Source organism: Mastacembelus armatus, chromosome 20 (assembly GCF_900324485.2).
Source record: "Mastacembelus armatus chromosome 20, fMasArm1.2, whole genome shotgun sequence".
Classification (NCBI taxonomy): Eukaryota; Metazoa; Chordata; class Actinopteri; order Synbranchiformes; family Mastacembelidae; genus Mastacembelus; species Mastacembelus armatus.
This window is the reverse complement of record NC_046652.1, coordinates 12,680,897-12,699,427: the sequence shown is the minus strand read 5'-3', so window position 1 is coordinate 12,699,427 and position 18,531 is coordinate 12,680,897. Positions and strand designations below refer to the sequence as shown.

At 39.9% G+C, this 18,531-nt stretch overlaps 1 protein-coding gene across 1 annotated transcript; it reads right to left on the bottom strand.

The window, feature by feature from the left end:
* Positions 1-10,409: 10,409 nt before the first annotated feature.
* Positions 10,410-15,867, bottom strand: nell3 (NELL (neural EGFL like) family member 3). The gene is made up of 5 exons (XM_026292344.1): positions 15,753-15,867; positions 14,869-15,555; positions 13,774-14,333; positions 13,274-13,340; positions 10,410-13,033 (listed from the first exon to the last, which is right to left on the bottom strand). Exons 2-5 carry the CDS (start codon positions 15,530-15,532, stop codon positions 11,496-11,498), a joined length of 2,829 nt encoding a protein of 942 aa, XP_026148129.1. The 5' UTR covers positions 15,533-15,555; positions 15,753-15,867; the 3' UTR covers positions 10,410-11,495.
* Between the last annotated feature and the right edge of the window lie 2,664 nt (positions 15,868-18,531).

The following is an 18,531-nucleotide window of genomic DNA, read 5'->3' as shown; positions in this document are numbered from 1 at the left end:
TGATACTTGACAGTATGTGCCGACGTGTACCTTCGTGTGTTTGTAACTGTGTTGCCTTAGTAAAGAATTTGCCAGTATCGTCTAGTTTACCTCCAAAGAGGAGCTTGTGCACTTTAGAGTATACACATGACTTAATAACGTGCAATGTCCATTGGTTGTTCAAATGTTGATGTTAAAAAAAAATTCTTCTAAAAGATGTAACTTAAGCGCTTTGGTCTGAATGTGCCATCAATCAAGGGCCTGTTGGATTTCATTAATTTTTTGCAGTTTATAGCTACAGGCTTTCTTGTTAAACTGACAGTAGCTGGAGTTTTACAGATTTATTGATCTTATATCTGTTGGTTCCCTAAAAAAACTGGTACACACACTGTGACACAGACAACATTAGATTTATCACAGTGCAAAGCAGTCTGACTGTGGTAGTCTTGGAAAGCCAGACATTTTATTTCTCTCGCTGCTGCTAGACTTGCTTCCTTTGCACGTGCATGCAATGCCTTGCCTATACAGCTTGTTTGATATTCAATCTCCTATATATCTATTTATGTACAAATATTTACAGTATGTGTAGCTCCTGTAATTAGCTTTAGTGTCCAATGTATAGCTCAGCCTGTAGATTAGTGCACTGTCGCTCTAGCCTTTACATGTGACTTCTCTGTCTTGGGCTTCTTGTAAAGTTTCTCTGTGCTGCAAGCATGCTAACTTTGCCTAGCATTGTATTCCTCTTCACGCTTGATCTATCTGTACCCTCTATCTTTCTCTTCTGCTTGAAGACTGTCGCAGCTCATAACGTAGAATATTATATATAAATGTAGTTCTTTAGCATGTCTCCCTGAAAGCTCTTTTTGGCTCTGCATCTGCATTGATGACCTTTTCTCACTCTTTCGCTTTGACCTCTTATAGCAGTGGCAATGTATTCTTGCACTTTCCTCTTTCTTGGCTTTCCGCTGTCATTCTGTTTATGCGTCTGAGAGAGTATGTTGACTCGTGTCATGGTGTCATAACATCACTGTTTTTGATTTAGTTTTACCATGGCCCTTGACTCTTTAAGGGATGTATGAGAAATAACAGCATTTGGGCTTGATTGTCCAAAAACCTGCCCAGTGCAGGTGTTGTTAGCCTTTAACTTAGTTATAAAATAATAATAACATAAACTGGTTGCTGGCTTGAAGAACATATTGTTTGTTTATGAGAACTAACAATACCCATGGTATTCAGATAATTTTCACTAATGTTGTGCAATTTTGAACCATATATTCTGCAAATCGCTGTGATAGTTTCACTCAAACATTCATTTGTCCTGAACTATATGTTGCTCTTGGGAAAATTAAAATAATTATTGTCCAAACAAATATTTTTTTGAATGTTTCTTTCTTTTTTTTTTTCTTTGGTATACATATGCCATGCATACAAATGAAGTATCATATCAAATAACACTAAATAAATACTACTACAAGGTAAGAACATAGTTTCAGTGCCTGCAATGTATTTGTTCTTATTTATGTCATCTTTTTTTGAACATTACCATCCATGGTTTAGTACTTTGTAAGTAACAAATGAATACATAATGAATTGCATCCAAACTCATTGGAACACAGTACAGTGCAAATTCTAATATGTATACTTCATATTTAACAACCTTTGGAAAGCTGAAAGATCAGTTTCGCTTTAAAAATGACCTGTTATTGGTGTAGAATGAGATGCTCTCACAATGAACCATACAACATAATCACTTTTCCTTGATAATAATAATAATAATAATAATAATAAAGGTATAAGCTTCACAAATGTAAAATATGATGCCTTTTCATACCACTCCAGTCCAAAAAAGTAATGTATCTCTGAACAACATCAGGTAGATTATTTCTCTGTAGGTGGCACTGTTTCCCTACAATTTAATCATGAAGAAGCAAAAGGGAGTGTATTTTTCACCTTGGCTCACAATAGGCATGTACTATAAATGTAATTGGAATTTCTTTGGCAAATCAAGACGTTTTTCTGTTATAGTCTCAATGAGTTGTGTTTTTTTTCCCCCTCAGTCGTTTCTGATTATAACATGCTTTTAAGTGCAAATGAAAGAAGAAAAGATTTTTTTAAAAAGACGTCCTGCAATATGTTAAAGGTTCCCAGATGGTTTAGCTCATCTTTTCATCACATGTAGGATTAAAGCGTTGCTGTAACCACTAGATACATCATCCAGGAGATAAACCGCTCGTGTAGGAACATCTCGGATGACTGAGACGATGAAACTGTGCACGGTGGATCGCTGAGAAATGGCAGCAGTGGTCAATTAGTCATTATTTGTGTTCATTTTTAATCTGTAAAGAGAGCAATGAAATATTTGGCCTCTGAGGCTGCTAATCTGCCCATTTGATTCTGATAACTGCAGCATATGTATAAGTGCATGTAGAAATATTTAGAAACAGTATTCTTGTGCTGGGGACGAGATTTTCAACAATTATTTATTTATTTATTTATTTATATTAATGTTCCACTTGTATTTTGGCAGGTCATTAGAGGAAAATTAATAAAAAAGGTTCCTCCCTTTTCATGAATATATTCCTTAAACTTCAAAGCCAACCTGCTCAGTAACATTTTGGAGGAAATATCGTCTCAGTGATAATACTCGACTTATAGTCCCTGTTGGGGACAAGACAATCACCCATCATCAGTTTCAAGGAAAGGCCCTGTGATGGACTACTGATCTATTCTCCACCACCTCTTGCCTAATTTCAGATGAGAACAGCTATGAATGAACGAAAATTGTAGATTATGGAAGGATGAACGTGTCTATATAAGTACAGATAACTTCATAGCAATCTCAAAAGTAATATCTCTCCAGTTTTAAATTATTACCCATGAATTGATGAAGCCAACGAAGCACAGTTTTATTAATTTTTTTTTGTTTCTGTTTTTTTAAACAGGTAAAGAACCATTAAAACTGTTAATAGCCTTGACACACTAGTTCCACAGACTCACTGATGCTGTTATCATCCAGACAAACCACAGGCTAAATGTTTCATTGCTCTCTTCACAGATTAAAAATGAACACAAATAATGACGAATTGACCACTGCTGCCATTTCTCAGCGAGCCATCGCACACAGTTTCATCGTCTCAGTCATCCGAGATGTTCCTACACGAACGGTTTATCTCCTGGATGATGTATCTAGTGTTTACAGCAACGCCAGGCATGTGGAGCACATCACAGACCCAACACTTTAATCCTACATGTGATTACACAGAGAAGAGAAAAGCTACTCTGTCCAAACACAGGATCTGCAGATAGGAGAAATGTAGCAAACATGTCATAAAGTTTAAGTCAGTGAGGTTACTCATTTCTCAAACTTGGCAGTGATTTATGAGCAAAGCAACAGATGGTAAAGTCAGGGTGGCTGGCTCGAGGAAGGCTTACAAAAGCATTTTGACAGAAAGACCAAAAGATTCTCAAGTTCCTATAAACGACTGAAGTCTTCTTGAAAACAGACCCTATATGTAAGTGTGCACCTGGTATTACTCACACTGTGGGGACTCTGCCCCCTCATGGAGACCAGATGTTGGTCCCTACCATGTAAATCGTCATATTTTAGGGTGATGACTTGGTTTAAGGTTACTGTAAGGTTAGGGTTAGAAAAGTGGTGGGTACTGTTAAAGTGAGGGTAGGTCTTCAGGAAGTGAATGGAAATCAGTGTAAAATCTCTATGAAGAATGAAAACAAATGTGTGTGTATGTGTGTGTAGGACAGCTGAGACACGCCAGATGTTGGTGTGTGTTGGAATTGGTAGCATTCACCTCGTAGTCTTATGAGCTGCATTCTGAAATTGAACGTCAGCCCAGAAGCTGGCGATTCATCCTTTAGCATTCAGTTTCACTCTGACGTGACTCAGCTAACACACGAAAGCCGAGACACCTCAGGGAAGAGGCCATATGCTTAGCTGACAGCAGAAGAAGCCATAATACAAAGGTCTGGTTTTTCCATATGTTGTGTTATTTATCAGTTGAGCAGCTTGAAGCATCCCAGCAGGATCCACCTACTGGATTTGTTGGTTTGAAAGTCAAAAAACAAACTAACTTGTAAAGCATCTAAATTTAAAACTGATCTTGTCATTATGGGCCAAATAACTACAGTGTGTGCAATATGAAATGGGTTGTTTGTAGTGAAAAATCCAATGCAAATTATCACTTGACTTGACTCATCCAGCTGCCCTCCACTCTGAAGAGCCTTTTCACTGTTTCATCTCATTGTTTTGATTAGGCCATAAATTTGCTGTTTTGATTCTATCTCGCTGCAGACAGATGTTTTCAGTAAAAAAAAAGCTCTGATAAATCTTTGTATACAACCCGCCAAGCACCAAACAGACATAGTCGCCATATGTGAATGCTGTGTTTACAGTTTATTGCAGCCAAAAAAGCTCAGCTAATGCAGATTTAAGGACAATTGTAGTTTCTACATGATGAGTGTTGTTTTAGTTGTAACACTGTACTTATTCAATTCATCCCCGAGATCTGAGAACAGCCATACTACTAAAACAAAGCCTCTTGTTTTTCCAGCGTTGTCGAAAAACAAAAATATTGAACCAGGAAAAGGTTCAGTGACATATTGAAACAATATGGTGGAGGTTAGGGAAAGTCCAACAAAACATTGGACTTTAACTTCGTAGACCATTGTTTTCCTTCCATTTTCTATTGATATTCAACTATGGCCACAAACTTCCCCTAATACATTGTCATTTTAACCAAAACATGGTTCCCTAAATCATGGTTCTCTAAATCTAACCACCTTTGAGAAAACACTTTCTCAAAGGTGGTTTGAGAAAAAAAAAAACTTTCTTTTTGCAACCATTTTGAAAGACATGAGCAAATGAGATTGTACTGATAGAAGAGACAGATCAGTATATTCTAAAAACAAAAAAAATAATAATGTTTTTGACATTTTATTTCTATTTGCTGGCTAAAAACCTAAGATTTCAAGCCATAATTTAAATTTTTGTTAATGCCCACACATCATTTTACCTGTAAATCCCCAGATGCTGAGCTCCAGCCACTGCTATTATTGTTGGACTACCTCATTTTGTTGAGAAAAAAAACCCCAAAAAACTTTAAGCCTAAGATCCTCTTCATGTTGAGACATTTGTGCCGTGTTTTTTGTGTGGTGGTTAAGCCCTCTTCGTTACTCAAAGGCATTCATACTCATTAGCTTCTTCGACCTCACTCGGTAGCCTGCCTGCTACCTAAGCATGCTGTTGCAAAGAATTGCACCCACCCACACCCACATCACTATGCTCAACTTATTGTGGTGAATGCATTCAGTGAGACATTATTGTGTAAGCGCCTACTGCAGAAAGCAATTAACCTCACAGGCCACTAGGGAGTTGATGTGAGTAAAAGCACCTCTCTGCTGTTTAAATATACACCAGAGGGACTCGCTCGCTTTCAGCCAACCAATTATTCATCATCAGCACTTTAAATGGCCTTTTCATGCAGACAGCAAGACAGGGTTCATTCCCTTTTACATTTACATGTGTATATGACACACACACACACACACACACAGACTGACACACAGGTATTTATTTCTACACCCAGACTGACTGATCCCATGGCTCTGGAGTTTCAGATTGGCCTTGACTTAGAAATTATTAATGTCGGCTAAAGAACAAGAAAATTAAATGCTGCGTTTGGGAAATGAACCAGAGAAAGGAGGGAATGAAGCAGAGCGTTTGCCAAGACTAGAAAAGGGAGACACAGCATGTCCAGCGATTTTATTTTCAATGCCACTATAACTTCTGCCAGCCAAAATGTCCTATAGAAAGCAAATTTTGCTAATGCAATATTAGAGGAAACAGGTTTTATTAATAATATTTCTTCATAGATTATTCTCTGTTCAATGTAAATCTTAGGACTATGAACGGACTTGATGGTTATCTTTTTCTGTTGTCACATGAGGAACCTTTTCATAGAGTGTTCAATATGAATCCCACTGCGTGTTTGTGGCTACTGACCGACCAGCTCATTCCCTCCTGCATCAGTAGCCACTCTAACGAGGAGAGAATCACCAGACCAGATGGATGAAGGAGGGAAGGACATTGCAACAAATGACTGGATGCACACAAAAGGCAGGATGAACCAGGATTTTGATTAAATGAAGACTGAGAGATCAAGCCAAAGATATAGATGTAGTTTTTCATCAAGTCACATATTCGATTTTACATCAGACAAATATCTCTCAAAATTAGTAGAACCAGAGGTAATTTCAGCAATCAAATTAAACCTGTTTGCTCCAGGTACTCTGGTTTCCTCCCACCATCCAAAAACATGTATGTCAGGTTGATTGGTGACTCTAAATTGCCCATAGGAGTGAGTGTGAGTGTGTGAGGTTGTTTGTCTCTATGTGGCCCTGTGATGGACTGGTGACCTGTCCAGGGTGGACCCCTGCCTTTCACCCAGAGAGAGCTGGGATAGGCTCCAGCAGATCCCTGGGACCCTAAATAGGAATAAGCAGGTATAGATAATGGATGGATGAATTAAACCTTTACAATTTGAGAATTAGCAGTGAAACGTTATGAACAGTGAAGTACGGAGCAAAATAAATATCAGACAAATAATGTATTGCAGTCCAAATGCAATTGTGACTATTTTAGATCATTATGGTCCCCAGATGGTTCCCAACATGACACTATTGACTTTGGTGATCTCCTGACTTTTGTTCTGGCATCAACATTAGGCTGATCACAAACTTGGACTAACTGCTGTGAAAGTGTGGGTTCTGTTTATGATCAACTGTAATAATGCTGCCAACCCTCTGACCTTTTAGCTATCACCATCATCAAGTAGGAATTTCAATTTTTTACATTTTGATTACAATACAAGTCCAATCACAAAACTAATGACATTTTCATCAGCTGCAGTGATCTTTCTTCAGTTACCATCCTAACATGTTCATTGAAGTCGGCGAAGATGCTAAACATGAATGTTGCTGCTGCAGCTGTTGTCATTGCGAGCATGTTTGCCTGTTAGAAAAGCAATGCTATGTCTAAGTATAACTTCACAAAGCTGCTCACATAAAGGTAAAAGAAGTGTACTGCATTTGCAAAGGCTAACATTATGAGATATTTTGACGCTTAAAAGGAAAAGGAGCCAGAGTAAAATCTCTGTGCTCTCAACTCCAAACAGAAATGTGATAAGGTAGTAGAGAAAAACTGGAATTTCACCAGCTGAGTGACACCACCAGCTTCATATGTTTTACTCTAAGAAAATAGCTCTTTGTTTCAGCTCAAATGACACAGTTTCCTGTCTAAATGAATTAATCCACTTCAACTCATTCAACAAGTTTATGCACATGGTTTGAAGTTTGATTTAAATGTGGGCAGACCTATAAAAGATGCTATCAAATGAGCAATTTGGGGCCATTTAAAACAAACTAAACACAAAAATTGGTAACAACTGTCTACATGACGAAAGTTGATTTCCCCATATAAGTCAATGTTGCAAACATTTCCAGAATGAAGACTTCACACTGTGCAATACCCTTAGTTTCCCTGGTTAAACTATTTGATTTGATTAATTCTCCAAAGAAACCAACAAGCAGGATAGAAAATCAACATCATTGCAAATTTTCTTCACACCCAATAAATCATCTGTACACACTGTCTTGATGTTTGCAACCTAACCACTTGGTCTAAACATGTCACTGCAGACAACATGCCTTTGGCTCTTACAGTGACATACACTTCTGATTAAAGAAAGCTTGTGTCCAGGTTTGTCAGGTCAACATCAGAGCAGAATGGGGCCAGATTTAGGTTAAGAGGGTGTTGACCTCAATCACAAATCACTGTGACTGATGTGTCAACATGACACTGATGCATTTTTCAGATATGCAGTCAAAGTTTTAAATAAAAAAAAACTTTCTGAACTGAAAAAGAAGTTAAATCAAGCGGTTAATTAGATGTTGAACAGTTGTGCTTTTGAAATCAGATTTTTTTTTGTTGCATTAGAGTAACTTCCTTGCATGCCATTGACTGTTTGAGTGAACTCCAAAAACAAAAACCCTCAGAAAGCAAATAAACTAGCAACAGCTGCATTGTGGTGATGAATGATTTCTTTCTCTTTTGCCATGGATAAACTAACATGCAAGTCTGCAGCCCATCAGGAAACATGGGACCTTTGTGGTGTTTTACTTTACAAAATGTATGAATTCAATTTCTGAATTCTGAAATTCTTTGATTGTGTCAGACTGATTGTGGCAGGCAAACTTTGTGTAATGCATCTGTATGAAAGGTCATTTATGTGTGTTTCCTGCACAAAAAAATAAAACAAAGATTAGCATCCTCCCAGTTAAAGCTGCTATAGTCAGCATTTTGCTGGATCACATGACGACTCGTATGTGAGAATGGTGTCTATAGTAAACCAAATCATTATCACCCAAATCTGCAGGTCCACACTTTGTCTTTCAGCTCGTTGCTTTGGTTTTCTGATCTTCAGCTTTTTATGGTTGATTTTTATTTCTATCATTGCTTTTTTTTTCCATTTGCAAAAAGCAGATGTTTTCTCTAAAGAGCACATTGCAAGAGAACATAGTGGAGTCATCAAAAGGTGATGGACATCAAAAAGAGAGTTATAAAGGAAGAGTGAAGAAAGGAAGTGTGTCCAAAAAATACTACTCATAATGAATGAGAGTTTTGCTATATTGTGTAAAACAGAAACACGTTAGCAAGGCTGCCATGTGTGAAAGCACTCAAATGACAATAAGAATATATCATTGTTGTGTTACAGCTTGTTCCTGATGTGGCAGCCTGGCTATGACAGGTTTAACAGCGTTAATGATTGGATAAACTGATTGATTTTGTTTTTACACAAAATCTGTTTAAAGCAAAAGATTTTTTGCGCAGTAGATGGTAGCAGAGCTCCACAAAACCCGCCACAAAATCACACAACTGTCCTGTGGAACTATTTCAGCTCATATGTTAGTAATTAATTGCTTCAGTCTGCAGATTTCTTCTGTGTTTGGGTGATGTATCTTTTTCTAGTTTGGGTTTAAATGGATCTACCTGGGTGTAAGTAGCAAGAGTAGTTTCCATTTTGCCTTGTTTATTCGAGTAATGATCAATGAATGTGTCAGGGTCTACTATTTCTGCTAGTATGAGAAACATGTGTGATGGTCTGTGGACTGAGGTGTGTGTAGTTACTGTAGTAATGCAATTACGGTTTGTGGCAGCAATTAAAAAGTGGGTACAAAAGTATCCCAAAAGTAAGTATCGTCTTTCCATGATGGATCTCAGTTCCATGCATTAGTGTTCACAACAGTCAATGTGTCATCTGGTGGCTGCTGAAGATGTGGTAAACGTGGAATTTGCCAGCAATGAAACTGAAGCAAAACTTAAAAAAGCGATCCAAAAAGCCATCTAAAGGCTAACAGGCTCGCTAGAAGGATTGTGCTTCCAAGAGAAAGTACAAATCTGGGTGATAACTTTCTGTGATTTTGTCACTGTAAGTGATGTTTTGCCCATTATAAGTCTTTGATCCATTATTAATATAGAAAATATTCAGTTGAGGAGCTTTAAAAACATTTCTTTTCACTAAAGACATCTTTCTTTTTTCCCTTTCCTTTCCTTTCTGATGTCTCTGAACTTCTTCATCTGCTGTGGGCCTGATCTGACATCTGGAGAACTGCTCCGCTGAAACACCTGTTTTCAATTCAGGGAACCGACAAAAACATTTGATTGTTTCTCACAACCAGACTTCTTGTTTCTCTCTCCCTCTCACTGACTCCCAGACTATTTGTTATGTTTAAGCCAAAGAGCAGTTCTCTTATAGGTAGTAATGGGAGCACATTTTGAACTTGATTAAGACCAATTGAGAGGAAAATACAGTATATAATTTTCCAGGTATTAGGGCTTAAATTTTGGCACCTTTGCTGCTGATTTAGGTTGTTTTCAAATAGGTTCAGTATGTTTGAGATTAAAGGGAATGAGTAACGTCTGAATGTTAAACTTTTGCCCTTTAATTTGAGGGAAAATAGCAGTCATCCTGGATGTCAGGATAGGTACACCCACTGTAAAATCATGATACTGGAATAAACGTCACATTAGAGGTCAAATTATGTCGTTGGACACTTTTTTGTTCATGTAACACTAATTATCATCATCTCTGAGAGACAAAAGCTGAAAATCTTTTTCAAAGTCATTTTTCTCTCAAAATATATGTACATTTTTATTTGATGTTTAACAAGCATACATGCATTGACATTCCACACTGTAAAACCTGCAGGGAGCCCAACGACACCCACAAAAATAATAAAAAACAAAATAAAAAAATAAACATAACAAAGTGAGAATAAAGCTGAACAATTTCAGTAGCAGCTCTGCTGCCAAATCCCAGAAACACTAAATTATTCCTAATTGCTTAGAGGACAGAACACACACACAGGCAATTAGGAATAATATGCATGGCATCTCTTCACAGGGAAACAGCATTTAGGCAAGAATAACAATGTATAATGTTTGCACACCCCATAATACTATGTTGGACTATACATGTGCTAATGTATGAGACGATTCCTAAATAAATATAATCAAAAACATCATCAATTACACAAACTCCAGCTTGTTTAAAGTTTACTACACTCCACTAGTGTATATTTGGTAATTCATATAAGTTTGATGACAAATCTATTAAATTATATGTTGGAAAATATGCTGATTTGCTTTGTGGACAAGAGACAGATACAGTAAAAACTGGAAATGGAGAAGCAGCTGCCTGTGATGATATAAAGCTGCCTGCCTATTTGAAAATCCACCAACAAACAAACAAACAAAAGAAAAAAATGCTTTGTAAAGGTTATTTGTTCAATCAGAGCAATTTCCAGGAAGTTGGAAATTCCAGACAGGAAGTAGTCCTGCTAGGAACCACATTTTAAATGCTGTTTTTCATGTGGATTACCACACAAGATATAACTGTTTTGTGAGCTTCAGAAAAACCCTTTCTCCTGTTTCCAGTTTTTCTGCTAGACTACCTATCTGGGAGTAAGCGTATTTCCAAAATTGTTCCTTTAAATTATATAATACAACATGATGTCATACAAAAAAGATTTGATGCAGACAGTAAGCATGTTAAAATATTTGCAGGACTTGGAAAGACATAGGCTAGATAGTAAACAGCTGCAATTAGGCATGCCAATGTGTGTGGACACACAAACACATACATGTATAAGCACCTATGTACACTATCGCATATAATGCACACACACACACACACACACGCACACACACTCAGTCATTCAGTATAGAATTGGTCACTGCTCAACCAGCCGAAGTACTTCAAGCAAAAGCAGTACTTACGTTTTGTGAATCATACCCCAAAACATTTTCAATATAAAAGTCTAAATCAGGTGATGAAATACACAATTAAAACCATAACCTGATAGAATATGTGGAACAGAAATCTGCAAAACTGTCTTTTTCACAAAATATATCAATGGCAAAGCCTCCACCTCTTCTTGGATCACACTGCAACCCAGAGGATTGAAACGTTAGTGCCTCCCTCGTGTGTTATCTGGTTAACTCGTCCACGGATACAGTCCAGAGTAACATAGACAGCTGTGCCGTTCCGGACCTGAAATGAGGCCCTCAGCCCTATACTGGCCCATTCACTCTCTTCAGGCATGTATCCTGACACCTGCTGAGCCACAGGACCAGCCTGTCCTCCCTGACCTGGACCCTCCACCCGGTGCAAAGTGAGTTTTACTATATTACAGGAGTGGATCAGCTTGAGGCTAAGGACTATGTTTGCTGTCCCTTTTTCATGAAATATAAAGTTCTTCCGGCTATTTGGCTCACCTGAACGGGCCAAATGAACCTGCGGCATGTCTGCACTGATCTGCTGAAACAACAGGGGTTTATTCCTGACCGCTCCAAATGGAAGACCAGTCCTGGACACAGTAGCCGTCAAGGCTGACGACAAAGCTGAAGGAATCCAGATAAGGCTTAGCATGCTGATACCAGTGCTGTCACCAAAGTATCGGATGTTGCACTGGGATGGAGATGTGATCTCAAAGCTCAGCGTGTCTCTGCTCTCCACACTTACAGCACCAGAAAGAGTGATGGAGGTGTCCCTGTAGTTAACCCCTGTCTTAAAGGCCTGCATCATGTCCTGGCTGGTCCCATTGTGATTAATGTAGGCAATCAAGGAAAAGCCCTCTCGGACACAGGTGTGGCCCATGGAGTACAGTGCCTGCTGTAGGACAAACTTTACTACACCGCTTTCAGTGAAGCATACCCCGCGGTTGTCATGAGTGAGGGTGATCATGTAGGGGTCAGACACTGAAGTCATGCGGAAGGTTGGGCGGTAGCTGGTCTGGTAGTGCACCTGCAATGACATTTGAGCTGTCATAGCTACAGCTCCGGTATCATGAGACAACCAAAGCAGGCTTAGAGAGGGAGTGGTGAGATCATAGACATGAAGATCCTTGCTCTGGTTGCAGTGTTGATTTGGACTTTTAAGCAACAGAGTGAAGGTGTGATTAGGTTCCACCTCAACTCCACTGCTGACACTTACCCCCTGAAAATACTTGCCATCTGGCTGTTCAATGCGAACGCCACTGAGGTCCCAACCTTCCTCCTCCTGGCTCCCATTAATTCTTATCCCCACCTGGAGGAAGTTCCTGCAGCTGTGCTTTATTGCAAAGTTATGGTCCAACCACACCAGGCCATGTTGCAGAAAGGTCACCTGACCCGCCTCATTCAGCAGCAGATCACTGCTCTCCTTACCTCGGATGTTCAGCTGAAGCCCGGGGAAGACGTGAGCACCAGAGGTCTTGGCAAGGGGAACTGCCACATTTGCTGCCCAGGTCTGTGAGAGTCGGCTCTCTGAAAGCTGGCCGCAGACTGTATCACTGATGGCTGTGCAGGGAACAGTGACAGCCTCTCCATCACAATCCGAACAGGCCTGACACTCCTGCAGCTCCTGGTTGTAGAAGTAACCATGGCCACACAAGCCCATCACTGCATCTCTCTCAGAAACTCCCAAACACCTGAAACCCCCTGTGCAGTAAAATACACCAGAGAGAATGGAGAAAGAGTAGAAACATGCTTATCACCTCTGCAGACATGTGAGCTAACAATGCTTCTGTCACCAGTGTACCAAAATATGATCAAATATGAATAAAGAGGTAGAAAATGGTTCCTGCATATAAATGCTACATGACCAATGCTTTTTGACACTGTCCAAAATTAGGTAATACATTGGGTTAATTATGAAAATAAGAATTGTGTTGAAATCACCTGGAGTATTAAGACACTTCACTCGCTCTCCACAAATGTCTGGCAATTCAAGGCATTCATCTCTGTCCTGTAATTCATACAAATTAGCATTATCATCTTGAATGCGTTTTGACTGTCAGTAGGTCTAACATGGTTTGACTCTATCTTTGAAAACTAATACAAAAAGCTTTGCTTTTGTTTCTGAAACTGCAGATAACTGATATTTTGTGGTAGCGTCCATTACATTAAATAACAACCAAAAAAATATATATATCTTTTTAATTTTTTGTTTTTATTCAATAAGGGATGAGATCAGCCAATGTGGTCAATGTGGATGATCTCTTTTACCTCACATCAGCTGTTGTTATGTTTCAGCCTTGATGGCATCTGCTCAAAAAACAGTGACTATCAGATGAAACTCATGAACACTTTGTGCAGTAAGCTGGTTTTATAACATGAAGTTGAAATGGTGTCACCATTTTTGCCAAAACATTAATATCAGTATTAACGGACAGCAGTACCTGACACATTCTGTCTGCAGTAGGCGTGCACTGTGAGATCAGGAAAAAACCTGGTGGACACATAGTGCACTTCTCACAGCGAGGTGGGTCCCTTTGAAAATCACAGAACTCCTCCGATCCACAGGGTGAAGGACATCCCAGCAGAGGTTGTGGGAGATGAGCTTCCCCGACTACATCCATCATTTTTGAGTTCATGTCCATTTTGTGGGTAGTGTAGGACTTTTGTAGGTGGCTGCGAGCCTGACTCTGGAGACCCGCCAGATGGCTCTCAAAGTAGCTCTGCAGCTCACCCTGGAGGCCCTGGAAGGAAACCTGTTTGATAGTGTCTGAGAGGAGGCCATACTGGGCCTTCACCACATCCATCTGCTCATACATTCGCCGCTGCTGCTCCAGGACCTCCCTCTGCTGGGACAGCAGCGCCTCCTGTTGATCAACGAGCTTCCGCTGCAGGTCACGAATGACGGTCTGCTGGGCTTGCAGGGCCTCCACCAACTTCTCCTGCCCCTTGGCCAGCTGGAGGTGCAAGATGAGAGCATCTTCTGAGTGAACTTCATTCTCACCTGAGATAAAAAAAAAACACTGAATAAAACTTCATCAAATAGAAGAGTGATGAATAGGATTAGGTCTGGTGTAGAAGCTTTACTTCTGCAAACAATGCTGGTGCAAAAATGTGACTGCGAGTGATTGCAGTCACTTAGCCCATGGAAAGTGTACTAAAAGTTTCCAGTATGGACCAACATCAAAGTGCTCTACAATTTCTGCACAATTGACTTTGAGACATTTTTCCACTTCAGCTACTCCATTTGCTCTTCATATATCATTTTGGAACTGAAGGTCAACAAAGTCTTTGTTTTCAGACCATTTTCTTGGAAAATGGGCCACATGGCTTTCAGTGCATGATAATAATTTACTAATAATCAACTTTTTTTTTAGAAGACTGTCCCTCAACCCAAAGGGTTTCGAGGTGGTTCAACTGCACAGTGTACCTTCCATATAAAAGACACATTATGCATTTGGAACAAGTAGATCAGCTTTATAACTATGTAAACGCAACAAATAACACTTTAGAAGACAATGGTGATGAAGATAGCAGACCCGGCTTGATGTCACATGTGAGCTGGACACCCAGAGGCGCGCCGCCAGGTTCCGAAGACGGATATCCAAACTCCGGAAAATCCCCCAGAAACTGCGCGGCTCTATCAGACAGATGGACAGGAGGAAGCTGGCTGTCGGCAGAGGAGACGCTCTTCTCTGAACTGACCAGACATCCGTCTCCCACACAAGACTTTGCTCGAGGTTTTGGTCGTATTATCAGTGGCAGTCTGCACTCGATCCCTCTACAGTCTCGTGTGTCATTCGTGGGCTGAAATTGTTTCACAGGGGCAGCGCAGTCTGCGTCGGTGCATCCTGCGGGTAAAACTTCAGACGCTTTGATTCGTGTGTCGCTGCTGGTGTCGCTGTGCCGCCCGTGGATGGGCTGGACGGCCGGGTACGCTTCCGACGCGGCTCTTGGATCGCTCGGGTACGCCCTGTGGCTACTAAACATGTGCGCCCCTCTCGCCTGTGTTGTCGGGTTGAACTGTCGCGGCGGTCTGGAGGACCGACCCCCGGGACAGCGCGCTCCGGTGCAAGGTCTTGGATCGCTTGATTCCGCGCCGTGGCAGTGCGTCCCCCGGCAAATCTCTGCGACAGTTTGCGCGGTATTGTGCAGTGACACCCAAGAGAAGAGCAGAAACAGTACTGATGACAGCAAAAACATTTTGCATATATATCCCCGTGTCTCTGCAAAAAGAAGAAAAAAGAGTCTTAACCTTTAAATTCTCAATCTACAAAAATCCCCAAAATACTATCCAAGTAGAAAAAGTAGTATAAAACACATTTATCGCCTGTAAGACTGAAAGTCCTCTGTCACAACTGAAAATAAACTTCAACACCCTTGACACAGACTCTTGGATCTGCAGATCTTAGCTGGACATTACCTTTACATCCACGGGTTGGTGAGACTATTCTTTGCCGACTGTCAGTAAGAAATAAAAACCATTAGACATAAGCATTACCACAGGCTCTGGCCATTTCTGACCCACTCTGGGGGCTTCTACACTACAGTGTCAGTATGTGGCATTCCTAAGACTTAATTAGCATCAGGTTTCCCCGGTCACAAATTAACCCTTCATCTTCCCTATAATCCCTTTGCAGGAATTATCCACTGAGATAAAAGAAAGCAAAATAAAACATATTTTTTTAATATTGGCTCTCATATTTATGTGAAATTTTAAAAAAATTACAATAAAAACAAAGGGGAAATTTTGTCTCTTCATTGTCAGAATGATGTTCTCCAGTGCTGCCATATATTTTCTGATGACTGTCACCTCTTATTTCACTCACTGTTGACTGTCGGACATCCAAGTCGCAGAAAGTGGCAGTATTTTTTTGTTTAGCACATCCTGAATGTTGAGACAGCTGCTAGTCCTCAACACACTGTCCTTCATGCCCTGTCAACACCAAATGCCCCTCTTTGTAGACAGAGCCAGCAGAGGTCAAACCTTTGTTGCAGAGATCTATGGCAGAAGTCAGGAATGTGAAACCCACAGCTGGTTTTTGGGGCTTGTCCTGTACTCGCAATTTTAGTGCTTCTGCACTAACAGACAACCAGTATTAGGTTATAGGTTATCTGGTGTTTGCAGTCTGGCAGATTCTGGGTTTCTGTTTGATTATTTCAAAGCCAGGCCGGTATGGAAGGCAATTATAGCCAAGCAAATAAAGAAAGAAAATTGGACATTAGACAGTGCCAATGCATGAAGTCAAACATTATTTATAGTATGTTAGATATGTTTGATAGTTATTTCATTTGACTCAGAAAGCCAAAAAAAAAAAAAAAAATCTGACTTATATTATGACTTATGTTGTATCTAAGTATCTATTTTATTTCAGTTATCATTTTTCTTTTCTGGCATCATTTGTTGAATGCTTTTGGCAAATAATTCCTGCTAAGGAGCTCAAGGAAACCAGCCAGACATTAGCTTCATGCATCTGAAAACATACATTTAGTAGACAGTTATTCTTTTGTGTGAATTATAGCCTCAAAAAGAGAAAAAGCAGAAAGTGTTCTGCACCATCCACTGAGTTCAACAGTATTTGACATGTACAGTACAGCAGAGTACAAACAGAGGGCACTACAAGACTCTTATATGCATCGCTTGTAACGTCATCTTGATGACAGTTTGTCCTCTGCATGATTACGTTTAACAAATGCTCTATCACTTTAGAAGCTGCCCACTGGTTTTGTCATTATCGCCACATTTTCTTTAGCTTTAGCTATGTGTCAGATTTGACATGATGGAGACTAATGGATTAAAAATATGCTGTTTTACACTTCGTGCCTTACCGTCCGAGGTTTTCTAATTATTTGAAAGCAACAGATCGCTCTTTGCAAAGTAGGACTTTGCTTTGCACCTGTCTTCTGCTTTGAGTGACCACCATGCACTAAAGTTAATAAACTTTCTAAAAAGTTGCCATTCTGCCATCTATCAGGTGCTACATGCACTGTAAAAAACATTATCAGTACCCACTTTGTTGGACCACTTTCAGTGACATGCTCATGTTTAAACCCAATGGAAGGCTGCCTTTAGTGTCTATATATTTATGACGTACATGCCTGTACCCCGAGTGTTGCTTAATACATCAGGAATCATAAAGGGCTTCTGGTTGCAATGGAGGTTATATGGGGTCTCCCCATGGTGCTCAGCTTTACCCTATGATGACAGGACTTTTCCACATAGAGGGTGGTCTTTCTTTCCAAGACCCACTGCAGTGAGAGATCTTGAGGGAAAATATGACACCGAAGTGGTAACAACAGCTAAACAATGTAAATAGTAGCTAATATATTCTTTGAAGATACAAAGATTTAAGCATAATTGACAGTCTGTTCTTTCAAGGATCATTTTGCGTCACGATGCTTATTTTAGGTTTTGACCTTAACTTCCAAATCTACAACATATTTTCAATCATGCTACTTGTGCAGTACTTATTAGCTGAAAATAGATTTTAAAAACAGATGTGAAATCTTGTTTTTTGGCCCTTCACACTGACTCAAGGACAAATGCAAATGTACTGTATAGAGCTGTGTGTCTGCATGGTCAGATAAGAGCAAGAGGATATTCATAGCTTGACAGCTTGACTTTCCTTGCTTCCCCAATGCCCCCCTAAAGATAACCGACCTTGTTGCACCACACCAGTGTCTTAAGACATTCCTTCCTGATTTTGTGTGAAAAAAAAAAGTGTAGGTGAAAGCAATTTCAGACTGCACGAGCTGCTTAGGAGAATTGTACGGTAACTTTAGTCATTGTACAACAAATGAGTCAAAATATGTAGAGCTGTCTAGATAAGACAGTTTTTATTTATGTTAATTCAAACCACTGTGGCTCAGCTGGAGTCTGGTATCCTTTCCTGTTGTGACGTACCACATTACCACTTGTCTAAGGACCTGCTGTAAATCATTATCAGTGAGGTGAATTATTAACTGAGACCTGTCACATTCCTTATGCTGATTCAGCCATACTCTCAATCCCACTGAGACACAAGCTTTTTTTTTTCTCTCTCTCTCTCCACAAACTTGATGATCTGCTCAAGTGGTCGTCAGTCACGATCACCGTCATAGTCCTGACTCGAAGTCACAGCAAACGTGAGTTTTCTCTCGGTTGCTCATTGTTTGAGGCTTTGAAACAGTTGTACTGTGCTACAGTGCAGATAAGGAGCACC